This window comes from Chelonia mydas, chromosome 10 (genome assembly GCF_015237465.2).
Source record: "Chelonia mydas isolate rCheMyd1 chromosome 10, rCheMyd1.pri.v2, whole genome shotgun sequence".
Classification (NCBI taxonomy): domain Eukaryota; kingdom Metazoa; phylum Chordata; order Testudines; family Cheloniidae; genus Chelonia; species Chelonia mydas.
Window position 1 is genome coordinate 9,790,781 of NC_051250.2, and position 18,882 is coordinate 9,809,662.

Sequence of the window (18,882 nt, forward strand, 5' to 3'; positions counted from 1 at the left end):
ATGCCCAATCCAACTTTGGCTGAAGTCGGTGGCAAGACTCCTGTTCACTTCACTGGGAGCTGGATCAGGCCCTAAATATGACAGATGCAAAACAATTGATTAACTATCAGTCTCTAAATGACAGACTTGATAGTAACACTCTGGAGAGAGGAGGGGGCTGCTTTCCTCACTACAGAGGCATTTCCAGAGGTGTCTCTGCAGTCCCTGTGCCCTGAATGTGAAATCTTCCAGTTAGGAACTGGCAGCTGAGTCTCAAACCTGTGAGTCTTCCTGTTTTCTCTTCAAATCTTTATTGCCGTACTAAATGTTCCCTTATTCTGAATAAGCAAAAGAATTTTCCATCTGACATCTGATTGGAGAAACAACCAACTAGTCCAACCTTTCTTATTTGACTCAGCTTTCCCACTTGCCACCATAGGCTCAAAATCCCTCACCCTACTGGAAGTTAATCACAGAGTCAGTTTGAGTGATGATTTTTATTTTCTTCAATTTCACTCCCATCCCTATTATACAAGGTGAAGGTGAGGCCAGGGGACACCTCACCAAAGCAAACGGTCTGCCTAAGCTCACTTTACGTTGGGCTTGGATCCGCAGAGGGTCAGGATTTAATAGTCAAGGGATGTAAGTCTAAATCTCTGGGTCCACAATCTTCTCATTTCCTTTGCCTTTGGAGTTATAATTTGTTCCACATTGTAGTGTCGGAGCCAGCCCTCAATCCGCCCACAGTGTCTGTGCTGCTCTCTGCCTGAGGCTGCGACTCTGGTTTCCATTTAAGAAAGGAAATTCTGCAAATAGGGACCTGAGATAAATAGCCTCACTGGTTGTATTTCTTGGACAGTTAAATCTGAAATAAGCAGCACACATGCATGTGCAATAGGCCAGCACAGCCACCTTCGCATTATTGTGTGTAACCTGCATGCTCTGGGATAAACACGGGGGAAATTCAAGAAGGCTGGAAGAGTGCTAATGTGCCAATATTCAAAAAGGGCAAGCGGAATGACCCAGGTAACTGTAGACTGATCAGTCGGACATCAGACCCAGGCAAAATAATGGCAAAGCTGATATGGGTTGCAGTTGATAAAGAATTAAATGATAGGAATATAATTAATGCCAGTCAACATTGTTTCATGGAAGATAGATCTTGTCAAATAAACCTTCATTCTTTGAGGAGATGACAAGTTTGGTTGATAAAGATAACTGCATAGATGTAATATACTTACATTTTTGTAAGGCATTTGACTTAGTATTGCACAACATACTGAGATAACAAATTAGCACTCTGTAGCGTCAATAAAGCACACATTAAATGGATTAAGAACTGGCTAACTGACAGCTTTTGAAAAGTAGTTGTCAGGAGGGGATCATCATTGTATTTCTAGAGGGGTTTTGCAGCCCCTTCAGTACAGTACTAGGCTTGATGCTAGCCAGTACTTGCATCAGTGATCTGGAAATAAATATAAAATCACGGCTTATAAAATTTGCAGCTAAGACAAAGATTGGCAAAGAGAAATGACCGGGCAGGCCTACAGAACAATCTGGATTGCTTGGTAAACTGGGCCCATTCAAGTAAAGTACGTTTTAATATAGCCAAATGCAGAGTTATACATGTAGGAACAAGGAAGGCAGGCAACACCTCCAGAATGGGAGACTGTAGTCTGGAAGGCAGTGACTCTGAAAAGGGTTTAGGGGTCTGTAGACAGGCAACTGAGTGTGAGCTCTCTGCGATGCTGTGGCACAAATGGTTAATGCGATCCTTGGATGTATAAAGTAGTGAGTAGAAGTCAGGAGTGGGTTTTAACTCTGTACACAGCCTTGGTGAGACCAGTACTGGAATACTGTGTACAGTTCTGCTGTTGCGTTTTAAAAAGGGTGTTGAAAAATTGGAGCGAATGCAGGGGAAAAAAACATAAAAATGATTCAGAAGCTGAAGAAAATGCTTTACGGTGAGAGACTGGAAGAGCTCAATCTGGTCATTTTGTCAAAAAGAAGATTGAAAGATGACTTGATTGCAGTGTACATGTACCTTCTTGTGAAGAAAATACGGGATACGAAAGAGTTTTCTATTCAAATAGAAAAAGGCATAACAAGAAAAGGTTAATAACAAGAACCAATGACTGAAGCTGAAGCTAGACAAATTCAAAGAGGAAATAAGGCACACATTTTTAGCAGTGGGGGATGATAAGCCATTGGAATAAGCTACCAAGGGAAGTCAGGGATTCCCATCTCTGATGTCTTCAGATTACGAATGGTTGCATTTCTGGAAGATGGGCTTTACCCAAACATGAGTTACTGGGCTGTGTACCGGGTAACTGGGTCAAATCTAATAGCCTGTGAGATACAGGAGGTCAGACCCGATGATGACCCAGTGGCCCCTTCTGGCCTTAAACTCTGTGAATCTATGACAAAGATTATTTCTCGGCACTGACTACCTCTTTCTAAGGCCAGGTCTCCACTACAGACTTATAGCGGTATAACTACGTCGTTCAGGGGTGTGAAAAACCCACACCCCTGAGTGACGTACTTATACTGACCTAACCCCCAGTGTAGACAGGGCTTCTCCTGTCACCGTAGCTATTGCCTCTCGTGGAGGTGGACTGACTACGCTGACGGGAAGAGCTCTCCCATCGGCGTAGAAGCTTAAATGCTACAGCGGCACGGCTGCACCACTGATGCAGCGGTTTCAGTGTAGACCTGCCCTAAGACACGTTGACCAGGTCAGAAGCTGCTGCTTCAACAGGGCTCTCTTTTCAGTTCCGTTTTTCAGTTCGTCATGTTTTAACAAGTATGGGAAAGCAGAGGGCTGGCTATGAATGCCTGGGCTGCCCTCCTTCATATAGAAAGACACGGCAAAATAGAACAAGCCGAGGACGAAAATCTTTGAGTGGGTTAAAAATATGTAGCGCTCCCCAGGGGGAATTCCAGGGGCGACTTGCTTTTCTCTGGGCAGGGTAGCACCTTTGATGGACTATTGGGCTGATCTGTTAGCTAGACCCACTAGCGTATTTGACTCTCCCTACCTGTTGTGCCTGGCATGTTTTTTTACAGGCTAAAAGGGGAAGAGCTGAAGGAAATGTGTTCCTTCCTGACCCTGCACTCTCTGGAAGTCGTTTCCCAACTTTGTCCCCATATGATCTTGGAGTAGTGCTGCTGGGATTTTGAGTGAGTTGCTAGACCTGGTGTAGGGTCTGTGATCCCAAGAGGTGATAGCATCCCTTGTAATTCATCTAAGAATGTGTCCACAGATCTGTTTCTCTCCAGTATTGCTCAGGCTCTTGTCATCACAGTATCTAAGCAATAGCCACCAACTAAAGATAGCAGTGAGCCTGCGGAAAGAGGGCTCTGTGCTCGCTGGCTCCCCTCATTCCCTTTTTCTCACCTTCCCTTCCTTCCTCTCCTATAATGCTTCCTTCTTGCCTTGCCTTTCTCTCCCCCTTCCTCACCCTCTGTGCCTTTGGGGTAGACTCTGCTAACTGGACAAGGCTTTGTTAGAGAAGTCAGTCTTACATTTAGACTTAAACGTGATCGGGCTCTGTCTCAATCTAACTTACCTTGCTAAGGAGATCACACTGCTGAGAAAGGCCTTGGTATCAGACTCTCAGCCAATCCAGCTGCAGCACCCTTGTCGAGTGTAGTTGTCCCAGTGGGTCATGGCTGGACAAGCAAGTGTACAGCCATATCAGTCGCCAGCTCACCATCTACCCGTCAGCGCATGGGCCACCTTCATCTGCAGGTTTAGCCCATGGAGACTACAGGCCCCAGCATGCCATGCTCTGGCTACTTGGATCAAGATGGAGAAGAGTAGCTGGATACTAAATATGAGGGCACCTGTGAGTAGTACTGTAGAGATGTACTTTAGCCCCTGCGCCAAAGATGAAAGAACAGCTCCACCAGGGGGTGCTATTATATCCACAAGCCGCTGATATATTTCAGGTTTCAGAGTAGCAGCCGTGTTAGTCTGTATTCGCAAAAAGAAAAGGAGTACATTGGCACCTTAGAGACTAACCAATTTATTTGAGCATAAGCTTTGGTGAGCTACAGCTCACTTCATCGGATGCAGGAGCTGTAGCTCACGAAAGCTTATGCTCAAATAAATTGGTTAGTCTCTAAGGTGCCACTAGTACTCCTTTTCTTTTTGATATATTTCGGTAAAGCAGTGCTGTGTCTCTTATACACACATAAGCCATCACATCACACTACCGCTGGAGGACTAGAGGATATAATTGAATGGCTCTTGCAGATTTTTGTAACTGGGGTGAAAGCAAAATGATGTTCTCTATTTTCCTGTCCTGTTTCAGAAGTGGGAGGAACAAGTTTCTGTGAAAATGAATAATGCAGGGGAAGCTGCAGGGTTTGCTATGAAGAGGAGAATAAGTGACTGAAAGAAAGAGATGTGAAAAGAATGGTAAGGTAAGTAAAGGTCTTTAAATAGGCACCAGGAGACACTTAGCTGGAACATTTGGGACAGGCTGCTAATGTTTAAAGTTACTGAGTGCTGATACAATGGGGGAGTAGGGATGCCACTCCACCATAGGAAACTGTTCTTATGACTGCCTTTGGTACTAACAAAAACAACAAGGAGTCCTTGTGGCACCTTAGAGACTAACAAATTTATTTGGGCGTAAGCTTTCGTGGGCTAGAACCCACTTCATCGGATGCCTGGAGTGAAAATACAGGAACAGATATAAATACATAACAGGAGCTGCCCAGCTGATTTTGGGATGTTGAAATTATACCCCAACAAGCCTAAGTGACTATTAGATTTTGTGGTGTTTTATTTACAACACCATTGACCTGCTAATGATACATTGCAGTGCAGTGCTCAGATGGGAGGACATGTGTTGACCACATGAACATCAAATTAATTTGTTATGATCATTACCAAAACAGTGCGGAATAAATAATGGCAACATGGCAAGATGAATAGCCATCGTTGGTGTGGCTGGTCTGTGTGTTCCAGGACATGCGAAGAGATGCCTAGATAGTTGATACAGATTCCTCTGAGAGGAAAAAACAAACCTCTGGCTGATTCCTTTATAGTTTTCAACAGTAAATGTCCCCTCCCCTCCTCCCCCCCCCCCCCCCCCAAATCTTGCTTTCTACTTTTGCATATGGCAAACGTTTGGAATGTCTGGAGCTGCCTACCTCTGCTGCAAGTTTTTTGTCCTCAAACAGTGCATGTTTTATAACAGCATAATAGTGGAACTGTACTGTAAGCACCAAGGAGATTTTGGGGATTTAGGTGCATGAGGTATTTAGGTGCACAAGTCCTAGTGATTCTCCATAAGGCTTGTGTGCCTAAATTGCTTAGGTGGTTTTGAACATTCTCCCCCCTCCCTCCCCCAATGACTCGGTAGACCTGGAGTTACTTTGTCACAGGTAATATGAGCTGAGGTGATCTTAGCTGAAACCTAGCCCCAGTGTTTGTTCTACTCCAAAGCTTATGCTCTAATACATTTGTTAGTCTCTAAGGTGCCACAAGTACTCCTGTTCTTTTTACGGATACAGACTAACACGGCTGCTACTCTGAAACCTACTCCTCTCTGTTTAGTTTCTTATAAGATGCCCATGAGCACAGAGGTCTGGAAAGAGCATGTTTCATTATCACTCTATGTTGTCCCTTAGGCTCTCGGATGGAAACAAGACCATATCTTATTTTGTATTTTGCAAAAAGCCATGATTTCTGGATGGGCTGAACACCCATCACTCCATTTAAAGTCAGTAAGATCTCTGAGTTTTCAGCACATTGCAAACTGGAGCCTTTCCTGAACTACACGCACAACAGTGAAATGACCATGCTTGGAGCCTCTTTGTATGGATGAAACATATTTTGCTCTGAAGTTTTGGGCCTCTGGAACTAGAGAAGCTGAGTTTGCATAGGGCGTTCTACAGAAAGAACACAAAAGCTGCTGCGTTCTAAACAATGTAGTTAACATTCAGATGGGCACTTTAAAAAGTACAGCTGGTTTTAGCTGCCCACGTTTGGGGCTTGAAGGAATTGGTTTCTGCAGCTGGAAGTGTCACAAAGTTGTACAGGTGCTGAAGGGAGTTTTGCACTGATGAGATTAGCTGGGAAAATATTCAGCTATCTGGATGCTCTAAATGATTCTTACATAAAAGTTATTTTCTCTCTCTCTCGCTCATCTGTCAGTGGAGTCTTTCGGGCAGACTCCTAGGGCTGGTCTACACTAGAAAGTTAGGTCTATCTAGCTACGTCGCTCAGGGGTGTGAAAAATTCACACCCATCAGAGATGTAGTTAAGCTGACCTAAGCCCCAGTGTTGGCACCATTAGGTCGATGGAAGAATTCTTCTGTCGATTATGTACTGCCTCTCAGGGAGGTGGATTTACTACAGCGACAGAAGAGGGTCTACACTGTGTGCGCTACAGCGCTAGAGTGGTGCAGCTGCAGCATTTCTAGTGTAGACATACGCCGAGCTGCATCAATTTTTCTTCTGTCCTTTTCCAGAATCCCTTTGCCATGCTCCAGCAATCTATTGCTAGTGAGGGCTGATTGGACCTTCCTAGGTAGAGTTGGGCAGGGAACAATTTTCCCATCTCGTAAGGGTTTTTGACATTTAAAGATTTTTTCTGTCCCATAATGGAATGAAAAGTCAAAATCTCACAGTTTTGTGAACCAATAATAATAATAATAAAGTTGCAGTTTGGTCGGTCAAAAAACCCTTTTGTTTTGATTTTCACCATTTAAAAAACATGTTTAACCTTTTCGGTATAAATTGAAATTTCAAAATGAAAAGTCATTTCAAGTAGATACATGGAAACTTTTTTATAATGCCCAAATGGGATGTTTTGACAGTTTTGAAACTTTCTTCAAATAATGTTCAAACTGGGAGATTTATCGTAACCAGCCCCTTTCCTGCAAATGGTTTCAATGAATCAACACTTCCCAATGAGAACAAATTTTGTTGGAAAATTACGGACTCTCTCTGATCCTAAAGGCTTGTGAAAGTTGGTCCTCAATCAGCCAGTTAGGGTCACTTTTGAATGACCCAAGACTTACTCTCCTCGTGGCTTGAGCCCATAGCTACAGCAATGCTCCCGAGAAATGTTATTTTAGTGAATGCCAAACTCAGGTTTTAAATCAGAGCTGACGGTCAAGTTCTAAATCGAGGGAAGAAGAACGGTCTTGTGGATTATTATTATTTAACATTTCTATGGCACTACATGACAATTCATGAGTTCTGGGTTCTAATCCCATCTCTGCCACAGACTTCCTGTGCCTCAGTTTTCCCATTTGTGAGATGGAGGAAAATAGTATTTCCCTACCTCAAAAGGATGTAGGAAGAATAAATTCCTTAATATTTGACAGGTTTCAGAGTAGCAGCCGTGTTAGTCTGTATCCGCAAAAAGAAAAGGAGGACTTGTGGCACCTTAAAGACGAACCAATTTATTTGAGCATAAGCTTTCGTGAGCTACAGCTCACTTCATCGGATGCATTCAGTGAAAAATACAGTTTGCATCCGATGAAGTGAGCTGTAGCTCATGAAAGCTTATGCTCAAATAAATTGGTTAGTCTCTAAGGTGCCACAAGTACTCCTATTAATATTTGAGGTGCTTAGATGTTATGATGAGCCTCATAGATAAATCAATACAAATCATAAAATACAGCAAACTGAGCCCCAGAGATTATATGTATATTTTTCAAGCTAAATACTGCATCCGTTTTAACTGACAAGGCACTGCAGTTAAACTCCCGGGCTAGCTGACTGGGCTCGGGCTGCGGGGCTGTTAAATTGCGGTGTAGGTGTTCAGGCGCGGGCTGTAGGGTCCCGGAGCCCGGGCTCCAGCCTGAGCCTGAGTGTCTGCACCACAGGGTTACAGCCCTGAACCCCAGAAGCCTGAGTCAGCTGACACAGGCCGGCCCTTGGTGTTTAACTGCAGCGTTGACATACCCTGACTGTCTCTCTGCCCTATTTCCTCATCTGTTAAATGCGGATGATAAAACTTCCTTTCCCCAACCCTCTCTCTGCCTTGTGTATGTAGACTGTAAACTCTGGGGCAGGCGCTGTCCTTTACTCTGTATCTGTACAGCGCCTAGCACGATGGGGCCTGATTTGGGGGCTGCTGTAATCACGCATTTAGGCCACAAATTCATCTGGGTTCACACAGACCTGGAGCTGAGTGTGCGTTTGTGTGTGTGTGTAGTGGGGGATTCACCCCTTTCTATTGCTCTGCTGCCCTCATTCCTATGGAGAACTCTCCCTCCCTGCAATGGACCAATCCCATCGCTCAGTGCTTTGGGACTGACTCACTTTTTTTATTTGACCACCTGTCAGGTTTTGCCATTATTAATTGCCTGCCTGAGGGAGAGACCTTTCAGGGAGCCTGTTGCTCTTGGCTGCTGCTGCTACTCCAGCAGGGAAAGTCACCTCTCTGCCTTGGAGCAGGAGGGGAAAGGGAGAGTGTTTTTTCCCCTCTCTGTTTCTTGCTTTGTTTCTTTCTGAGCCAAATCACTGCAAAGGTAAATGCTATTACAGATTCAGGGGAGACTGTCGGACTCAGGATTGGAAATAAGATATTACCCGGGAGCGGAAAGCACGGTCCTGTGCTCATAGCTGCATACTGGAAGTCACCAGTTCTATGTTAGAGCCACTGACCTTGCACAAATCATGTAATCTTTCTGTGCCTCAGTTGCCTCATCCACTTCACCCCAGGAAGGGATGGGGAGGGGCCAAGTCGCCTGTGAGTTAATGGGGAAAGGGGTCTGCCTCCCTGCCTCCTTTTGCCCTGGGTGCCCAGATGGCTCTTGTAAGGGGCAGTGATGTGATGTGAGCGGTATGTGGAAGGTGATAAGGGAGGACAGGGCATGAGAAGGAGCATCAGTAAGGCTGTCTGGGAGCAGGGGAAGGGGGTCACACTGCAGCTAGAGCTGGGTGGGATATGTGTATGTGTGCAGACTGAATGGGAGAAGTCAGAGAGATTATACCTTGGAGAAGTTCCCACTGCTCACAAAAAACAATAAGATCAGAAGATGACCTCTTCCATTAGCAGCAGGGACGCTTTCCCATCCTGGGCTGGAAGGTGGTTTGGAGTCTGTCCAGTGCCAATGGACAATCTTTCTGATAACGTGCGCGCTCTTCTTGGATATTGTGAAAGACCTGACAGAAATAGCATCGTCTACGGGAGGCGAAGCGGCCCTGTAGATCGGGCACATGTCTCAGTCTCATCCCTACTCTGCTGCTGATTTACTATAGGAAATTAGGTAAGTCCCCTGGCCTCTCTTTGCCTCTCTTACAACAGTGGTTCTCAACCAGGGGTACACATACTTCTGGGGGTACGTGGAGGCCTCCCAGGGGGTGCACCAACTCATCTAGATATTGCCCTAGTTTTACAACAGGCTCCATTAAAAGCACTAGCGAAGTCAGTACAGACTAAAATTTCATATGGACAATGGCTTGTTTAAACTGCTCTATGTACACTGAAATGTAAGTACAATATTTATATTCCAATTGATTTATTTTATAATTATATGGTAAAAATGCAATTTTTCAGTAATAATGAGCTGTGACACTTCTGTATTTTTATGTCTGGTTTTGTAAGCAAGTAGTTTTTAAGTGAGGTGAAACGTGGCGTACGCAGGACAAACCAGACTCCTGAAAGGGGTACAGTGGTCTGGAAAGGTTGAGAGCCACTATAGTACAGTATTAATAAAAGAGGAATAATGCGGCCTCTCCCTCTTTGTAAAGTGCTCTGAGATCTGTGGAGGAGATGTGTTCTGTATAGGTGCTAACTGTGGTTGATGATGATGATTGATGTCTGCCTCAGAGGGAGGGTTACGAGATCCTTGAATGGAAAGCGCTCCAAGAGTGCAAAGTAGTAGTGATAATATAACATAGCAGTGCTAATTGTCTATATAGAACCTTTTGCCTGTAGGCTGCCATTTCACGCCCAGTCCAGGATACTAGTAACAACCTCGCTTAGTCACTATCTGATGTCTGCTCAGTGTCTGCAGCAAAATGAGCTTCATGGCCTCGTGCCCCAAGTGGCCACATTAAAGCCATATGGCCATCACAGCTGGCCCTGCTTGATGATGTTGTTGACAGCCTCAACAGAGGCCAGGGATTGAATGGGGGATGTAGACTTAGGTGGTACCTCCCTCTTAGGTTTGATGCACAGTAGTAGGGTGGAGGAAGCTTGCCCTGGTACTGTCTGTGCTGTACCTGTTTTGGGATAAAGAGAAGCCTGCGGTTTCCAGGGTTGTCAGCCCGGCACCTTTCTCCAGCAGTAACGTCACACGCTGTTATCGCAGAGTGTAGGTCAAGTAGGAGGAGTGTGGAGACAAATAAAACTCCACGTTCTGCCCTGTGTCCAGTGGAACAAATGCTCCTTCCATGCTTGCCCTTGATACAATCGCTCTTGGCATCATCAAGCTATTTAGCTACAAAGTGTTGTTGGGACTTTTATTGAAATCTCTTAAACCTAGGGAAGCATGTGTCCAGCAGTAACTTACATACTCACAGTTGCAATTGTGTGTCCATTCACGCATCAGGATTGTCACACTGTGCCTTGGTAGGAATGATCATGTTATAAATCAGCTGTTGGTTTAAAGTTGATAATTTATATAACAATATGTACCCAGATTTTTAAAGAATCGTCTATGTGAATGGGTGAGATGTTCTTGGAGGGGAAAAATTCACATCACAGGCCTACCAGAGACAGATCCTAATTTGTCCACCTACTGTAGGGTGATTCATAAAGTTAGAATCAGCACCTTAGGATATTTCTAGCTGTGCTTAGCCTTGGTGTAGATGCATAAGATGCTTTTCTCTTGCCAGATGTCTCTTGCCAGATCTTGCTTGAGTCCTAATGTGAGAATGTGATTTTAAAATATAAATCTTTTATTTAAAAGTAGAGCTGCAAAATCTAAACTGAAATGTAGGCAAGCCCAGAAAATCTGTGCCAAATTCCCTCACTAACTGGCTATGACAGGCATTCAGCAAAGAAATTTTCCTGTGAGGTGTCACCCAGTCTGCCACACATCACATTACCCCTTAAATATCACCCAGATACACATCTCGTAATGATTATGAGTATCGATAAATTAAAAGTTTTCACACATGCTACCCTTCATGGATAAATACCATGAAAGTGGTGTATTATGTGTAGTGAGTTTGTCAGGACTAAAGCAGGAGTTGGTTGTGAAGAACAGTAAACCCTTTGCCAATTGGCACCAATGAGCTTCTGTGTCACAATCTCCTCTTGTGTTCTAAGTGTAACGCAACTGCTGGGCTCTGCTTTTCTCTCGCCCCGAGAACATCTGCAGGGAAGCGTTGCACTTGGGTAGCCAGGAGAGACATCCATTGGTCTATAAACCAAGGATGCTTGGTATAGCTCCAGATCAAATTCCTAGGGAAAATTCATCTTTGGGGTAATTCCACTGATTTCAGGGATGAGGGATAAATTTGGCTCCTGCTCTCCTGTGTCACACGTGTAAACTCACAGCATCATTCCTGCTCTCTTCTTGCCATTCCAGAGATGACCGCATGTCCCCTCTGGGCCACAGTCCAGGCATGGGATCTTGGAGTCACTCCTGCTCCAGTTTGTTTGAAGGTTTCTGCTCATATGCTTGCTATAATCTCTGTTTCCCCTCAGGGCTTTAAAATGCTGATTTGCCTTTTTTGTTTCTGTTTACTCTGCAGCTGTGTCCCATGACGACCTCACCCGCTATGTTCTATGGATCTTCGTCCGCCATGTCCTCACCTTCCAAAAACAAACTTAAGCGTCAGAGCCGGATATTCTCTCAGGTCTTGTACCGGACGTTGAGCTACAAGGACCGCAGCTCGGTGTCGGCTTTCCCCCTTGCAAGCAGCGATGACCCAGCTGAACTTTCCACTCAGGTTTCAGCCCCTGGGGTCCTGAAGATATTTGGGGGCAACATCTGTGCGGGCACCAACTACAAGAGTGTCCTTGCTACGGGGAGCTCAAGTGCGCGGGAGCTGGTGAAGGAGGCGCTGGAGCGCTATGGGCTGAGCAAGGTGGACGCCAGCCACTATGTGCTGTGTGATGTCATTGGGATGTTCAGCGGCTCTGAGAAGCAGTGGCAAACGGAAGGGTTGCGAGTCCTCGGTGATAATGAGAAGCCCCTTCTGATTCAGGACCTATGGAAGCCCAAGGAAGGGTTCTCCCGGCGTCTGGAGCTACGGAAGAGATCTGAGGTGGAGGAGCTGGCCGCGAGGGACGTAGACACGATCACGGCAGGTAAGAGCTGCATATAGGTGCTTAACTGAGCAAGGGCCATGGGGCGAGCTCTCGGCTCTTAATGTGGAGGAGTTGCCCCTGTCTTGTGCCAGACTAGTGATGGCGATATAGCCTGTAGTGGGCACCGAATCTCATGTTTTAGACAGTGAGTGCAGATCCTTTGCTGATATAAACAGGCCTAGCTCTGTTATCCTCAGCTGGTGTAAATGGGCGTGGCGGCATTAGCATTAATCCATTTTATTACTTCCCACCCCCCTTTTTCTTCACATCAGTGGAGCTATGACAATTTACAGCAGCTGAGGATCTGGCCCTGGGAGCATTGTAGATCTTTCCTGAGCTGGCGATAGTTTATATTTATTGTAATGTGATATTGTGTCTCTGCCCAGAAACAGTCGCAATCTGCTGCACTCTGGGCTTTGTCAAAGGGCCTTACAGAGGTGCCAGTTCAGGTGCCCATCCCCCTGGGGGCCCAGAAGGCCTGATAGGTAGAGGAATCAGTAAATTTCCACTGTCCAAGAGGGCAGGCTATCAGTTTTAGGGATTCCGCTCCTTCCTTGGGACCCAGAACTGTGTTCTGCAAGCTTCCTCTGCAATACCATGCAAGGGGAGTGCTGATGGGGGGACATGACCAGTGGATCCACGACTAAGGGGAATCAGTGTAGGGCGTAGGCACAGCTGCCATAGAGCCAGCTGTAGCCTGGAGGCTACAGTAACAGCCATAGGAGCCAGGGGGACCCTGTCCTATGCTGAGGATTCTCTTAGGCTTGGCATAGGGCCTAGGATTTGACCCAGAGGAACTGAACTCATTAGGATATTAGGAAAAACTTTCTAACTTTAAGGATAGTTAAACACCGGAGCAGGTATTGTGGGAGGCTGTAGAATCCGCGTTTTGGAGGTATTAAGAAAAGGTTAGACAAACTCCTGTCAGGGATGGTCGAGCTATACTTAATCTTGCCTCGGCATGGGGGCCTGAACTCTTGAGATCCCTTCCAGCCCTATGTCTCTATGATTCTACGGCAATGCTGAATCTCACCTTTAATTGTATGTCAGCATTTTAGACTGTGCTTGTTTTCTGTCCCTCCGATCATAGTTAAATTAAATTATGATGCCATTTGGGAGCCTGCAGACTGTTTTGCTACTGGCTGAGTTCCCTGCCTCCCCTCTCCTCCATTCCCAAGTAGGTTTTATGTTTATCAGGGGAAAAGCATGAACCTGCAAGTGGAGCACTTAGCTGATTTCACTGCAGTTCCAGCAGGACTTATCCAACGGCGGGAGATCCTTAGCAAATTTTAGGAGCAATCAAATTAAATAAAGAGATAATGAGAGAAAACCAATGTGGGCCAAAACATATTCTGCATTATTGCCTATGGGTGGAAAGTGTAGATTAATTGTGAATCAGTGGGTCTGTAAAAGACCCAAGTGCAATGTAATGAAGCTCTGCTTTCCCTTCCTGAATTAACACCCCCTGCTGGGGGGTTAAAATCAAACTTGTCCTGTAATACATTGGATCACTGGAGTGTCTGAGCACCTGACCTCCGGTCATCAGAGATTGCTCTGACTAGGAGATACAGGATGGACTCTAATGCTTGGTTGGTATCTTCTCTGTCTGCAGTTCTTACAGCTCTCTTGCAGAGGAGATATGATATAACTTCCTGTTATTGTCACAGTTACCCCGGCAGGATATTATGTTATGGGGAGAGGTGCTAAGGAGAGGGTTAATGGTGAGTCCAAACACAGTCCTATTAGCCTGGGGTTGAGTGTACACGTATGCAAGCTGACTGAACTGAGTGAGGTGGCAGAGATGTAATTGGAAGCAGAACTGGGCATAGTATGTGCTGGTAGCTCTTCATTGTACCTATAGGAATCCACGATAGTTTGGTCTGGGTACAGAAGCACGGTTGGATGGACTTCCAGGCTTGGTGTTCTGTGAGGTTTCTATCCAAGCCCATTTTTGTTTTTAAAAAATGAAGAGGTGGCTATCAGAAGAGAGTGGCAGTTATACCAGACTATTGTGAAGAATCCTGTTAGGCAGGTGGCAAAGTCCATCCCTCTTCACAGGAGGCGAGAGATGATATCCTCACCACCAAGCATTGCTGCTCAGGTACCGTGGAGATGCTACAAGTACCTAGCTATATTTCCACCCTTTAATCGTAGCCGTGGGATACTACGGATGATAGCAAAATCTATAACCCAGTGGTTCTCAGCCTAGTTACCATTGTGGGCTGCATATGCAGCTTTCTATGTGTTACGTGGGCGGCATCCACACAATATATAGACTACCTGTATGGCCCTGAGAATATCCCATAGGCCGCAGCTATGTGCTGATGGGGCCATAAGCAGCTTGTGGGCTGCAGGTTGAGAACTGCTGCTATAACCGCTAACGGAGAAGGAATTAACAGCCTGCTGCATCCACTGCTTAAGGGAATTGGGACGCTTTCCATTGGTTTTAATTGAAGTTGGATCAGGCCCAAACTGAACGAGTAAAGGAAATTCAGAGGCAAGCAGGCAGCTGTTTGCTTCACCGTGAGGTGCAAGTGTTTCAGGACTCATTGCTCGGCTTCTGTATAGTCCTGGGAAGGCTCCCATGTTTCAGGAAACCCATAAGTGTTGGGTGGTGCTATAAATTCAGCCCTTTCCTACCAGCAGTATCCGCCATGGCAGGAGTCCATTCTCTCTGAATAGGTAGAGGCCAGTCTTTCCAGAACCTTGGGATAATGTTTCTTTGGCAGTCTTTAAGCAAGTCTTAATCCATTTTATCTCCCCTTTTAAAAGTAAACAGGATAACTGAGCTGGGAAACCAAGCACACAAAAGCGAGGATACATGGCTGCCAGTGTGTCCTTGGGATGCAGCTAATTTACCATGTGCCTGTCTGCAAAGTCAAACCATACGGATGGGAGGTTTGGGGTGTCTTGTGTAACAACGATGTGAGGCATGTCTTGCAACTTGGTTCACATGGGCGGACTCCTCAGCAGATTTCGTTCTCTCCCTTCCCCATCTCCCCTAGGCTCCTCATCTGCCCCCACCCCCAGGCTCCTTGTCCCAATCTACTCTTTCCACCCCACCTGGCTTTTGTCGTCTCTGCATTTAGGTCAGGCATCTTCCTCCTCTATGCTGCCTCAGAGGCAGCAGGAGGAACATTTAGCGCAGGGGTCTCAAACTCAAATGATCACGAGGGCCACATGAGGACTAGTACATTGGCCCGAGGGCCGCATCACTGACACCCACCCTGCCACCCTGGCCCCGCCCCCACTCCACCCCTTCCATGAGGCCCCGCCCCTGCCCGCCTCTTCCCACCCCTTCCCTGCCCCCATTCCAACCCCTTCCCCAAAATCTCCACCCCAACTCCGCCCCCTTCCTGCCCTCAGAGGGTGCAGGAGGGATGTGGGGTGTGGCGGGGGCACAGGGCAGGGAGTTGAGGTGCAGGAGGTGTGCAGGGGGCTCAGGGCAGGGAGTTGGGGTGTGGGGTGCAGGAGGGGTGAGGGGTGCAGGAGGGGGTCAGGGTGTGGCAGGGGGTTGGGCTGCAGGAGGGGTTCAGGGTGTGGCAGGGGGCTCAGGGCAGGGGGTTGGGGTGCAGGAGGGGTGCGGGGTGCAGCAAGGGGCTCAGGACAGGGGGTTAGGCTGCAGGAGGGGATCGGGGGGCGGGCTCTGGCCCAGCACGCACCGGGGGCAGGGCAGGCTCCCTGCCTGCCTGCCCTGCCCCCGCACCACTCCAGGAAGCAGCCGGAACCTGGGGGAGGGGGGTACAGGGGTCTGTGTGTTGCCCTTGCTTCCAAGCACTGCCCCCCACAGCTCCCATTGGCTGGGAACGGGGAACCGCGGCCAATGGGAGCGGTACCTGGAGGAGCGGCCAGGGAACACACAGACCCCTGTGGCCCCCCTCCCCCAGGTTCTGGACGGTTTCCGGAGAGGCGCGGGGGCAGGGCAGGCAGGGAGCCTGCCCTGTCCCCGGTGTGCGCCGGGCTGGAGCCGCTCTAGGTAGACACTGGCGGAGGGGCTGCGGGGAGCTGGCGGGCCGCAGAAAATAACCCCGCGGGCCGTGTTTTTGAGACCCCTGATCTAGCACATAGAAGAGACGGTTTCCCTGCTTTCAGTTTTGGTGCCTGGCACCACAGATGAGGCTAGGCAGCAATTGCAGGGAAAGACCTGCTCAATCCCTGAAGCCCTGGGTTTGAGCGTGCTTACTGCAGGCAGCATCATCAGAGAATGTAGTCGCCAAACTCTGACAAGTCTCTACTGAGCACGTGGAAACAGTGATTTTTTCAAAGGCTTATAACTTGGCCAAATTTGGGTGAATTATCACAGGAATAGCAAAGGGCAAATCCGTGACACCAAGGCAGTGCCCTTGCCAAATGTCAAGCCCATGCTGCAAAGCAGGAAGGTGTTAGAGCTTTTCAGTGAAACAGCTGGATGAATGATTTTAACACAGGAAAAACAATTTTTCCTTAATCTCATTCTCAGAAATGGCTGAACCATTTTTGCTGAAGCTTTCCAAAAAAAGTTCAGTCTGAGGTAGACACCCAGCATAGACAATTTCAGCCCAACTGATTAGAGCTTGGCAAAGTTATAAACAATGGAAAATGGGGGCTTATGATGGCAAGTGTGCAGACATCTGAAACGGTAGATGGCGCTGCCAGCTCCACCTGTAACCATAAGTAATCATTTATTTAAAAAAAAAAAAAAAAAAGCCTAATAAGTCCCACATAGATGCAGTCAATGCAATTGGCAGTCTAGTTGAACTGGACAGAATTGATATGGTTTTCTTTCCCAAGGTGGGCTGGTCAACTATGAAAATTGTTTGATGGTAAAACTGAGATCTTCCTTCCTCTGTTCCTGCTTGGGAACTTCAAGCCAACTGAAGTGATATCTGTACATTGAAAGAATAATGGGTTTATTTCCAGCCTTGCAAATATTATCAACTCAGAGAACTTCTTGCCAACTGGAAATCAGTAAGGGATGCCACGGCTAGGCAGACAGTGTGCTTGCACGCTTCACAACTCCAGAAACAAAACAGTGCCATGGCTCATGAACTATCTGCATTGCCTGAAGGAGCTCACAGCTTTGCTGAGGAAAACGTGAGTGAAACTGTGTCTAGATTGCGCCTTAGCTTAAGTATTTTTTTACGTCACCATCAGTTCTTCACCACCAATGGTTTGTTAAAATTGCAACCCTGCAATTCCAAATCCAGGTTAAATCCCTCAGGTCATTGTCACGAGTCTGAAGGCATCTTGGTTTGTTTTATTTTCATTGCTCCAGCCTCCAGGTTCTTCTTTCCCGAATCCAGGGTTAATTCCCCTCTGAGCTTCCTTCAGAGCAGAGGCAGGGCTGGGACTAGTTAAATCTTTCCCAGGAGGCTGGTATTTAGAACAATGTCACATGAAGAGCCCAATGCTAAATTAAAAACAATACTTATCCGCATATGTCCTGTGGTCGGTGTTGGAGTGGCATGTCAGACAGCCTGGCTTTCATCAAGGGCAGAGACAGGAGAGTAGGAGCAGTTAAAACAGACAGGGACGTATTTTTTTACCACATGGCTTCTGGTACCTGAGGTGTCTCAAGGCGCTATAGAAGGCACCATTTTGAGGGCAAACGTGATAATCATAATGCCCAGCCCGATAGGTCGTCTGTTAGAATCTGCTTTTGCTTTATTGCCAAAGGGATCATTGGTCAAAATGCCTGAGTTCTTCCTTCCAGGCCCCGTAAGGGAGCCCAGGCGAAAGTTGCTCTGCTTTGCTTTGTGAATGAAATCTCCCAGGTCTGTGGTCCCAAGCTCAAGGCCGAGCTGTTTGCTGCTGTGTTTTCCCCATTGCCATGCCTCTTCCATGGCTACCAGTTTCTTCTTTTCCCAGAGTCCCTGGTTGCAGCCACGCTGTGTGAGGGGGCGAGGGAGTGCTGGAGCTTGTTCCACATCTCCTCAGGAGGCGGTGTTTGGAAGTGATGCCATGCAGAGAGAGGGGTGTGCCCAGTGTTCCCAGTGTGGAGCTAAAGACAGACACTATTAATGTACAGTCTGTGGGGGTGGCCGGGAGTTACGGGGAGGTTGTTTGTAATGTTGCTTGGCTTATGTGAAAGATGCAAGAGAGAGTGAGAGAGAGCATGGGAACTAATGGCAAGCTATTCACAGGGCGGAAGGCGACGGGCTCATCTTCCTGCGGCTTTGGAGACCTGGGCTCAAGGCTGGAAGATCCAGGAGTAGCATTCGGCTGCTGTTTTATTTGCTCATGTCCCCTTGCCAGCCGTTGCAAAACAGCATTGAAGTCTTGGAGGAAACTCTTCCTCCTCCTCGGCATCAGGAATTGTGCTGTGACGAGATGTCTTGGTAGTAGGGGCTAGAATTTAAAGCCAAGATGCTAGAGGGGAAATAGAATGCTAGAACAAAGAGATGTTTTTTTTTCTTGGCCTACCACCTGGACTGGCCCTAATTCTCTGAGTCGCTAGAGGTCTCCCATGGCGTCAGACAAATGGGCTTATGATACAGCAGTTGGTGGTTGTGTCTGACAGGGGACTTCCGCTGAGGTCCAGCTCATTGATTTCCTCCCACTCGTGATCTATAATGGTCATCCTTTCACAAGCTGAAAATGCAGTGGAGCCAACCAAATAGCTGAAATGTAGTGATGAGTGTCTTGACTCCACGAGATCTGCTGTAAAATGGCACGCTTTGCTGATTAT

At 46.9% G+C, this 18,882-nt stretch overlaps 1 protein-coding gene across 3 annotated transcripts in view; it reads left to right on the forward strand.

Moving 5' to 3' along the window:
* Positions 1-18,882, forward strand: part of RADIL (Rap associating with DIL domain) — a 73,039-nt gene that overhangs the window by 1,541 nt on the left and 52,616 nt on the right. Inside the window, exons 2-3 of one of the 3 annotated variants that reach the window (XM_037910687.2) lie at positions 4,296-4,407; positions 11,657-12,215. In XM_037910687.2, the coding sequence (XP_037766615.1) occupies positions 11,666-12,215 (550 nt within the window). In that variant the 5' untranslated portion in view covers positions 4,296-4,407; positions 11,657-11,665. The remainder of the gene's footprint in view (positions 1-4,295; positions 4,408-11,656; positions 12,216-18,882) is intronic. The other 2 variants (XM_043524546.1, XM_043524547.1) reach the window with 2 other exon arrangements.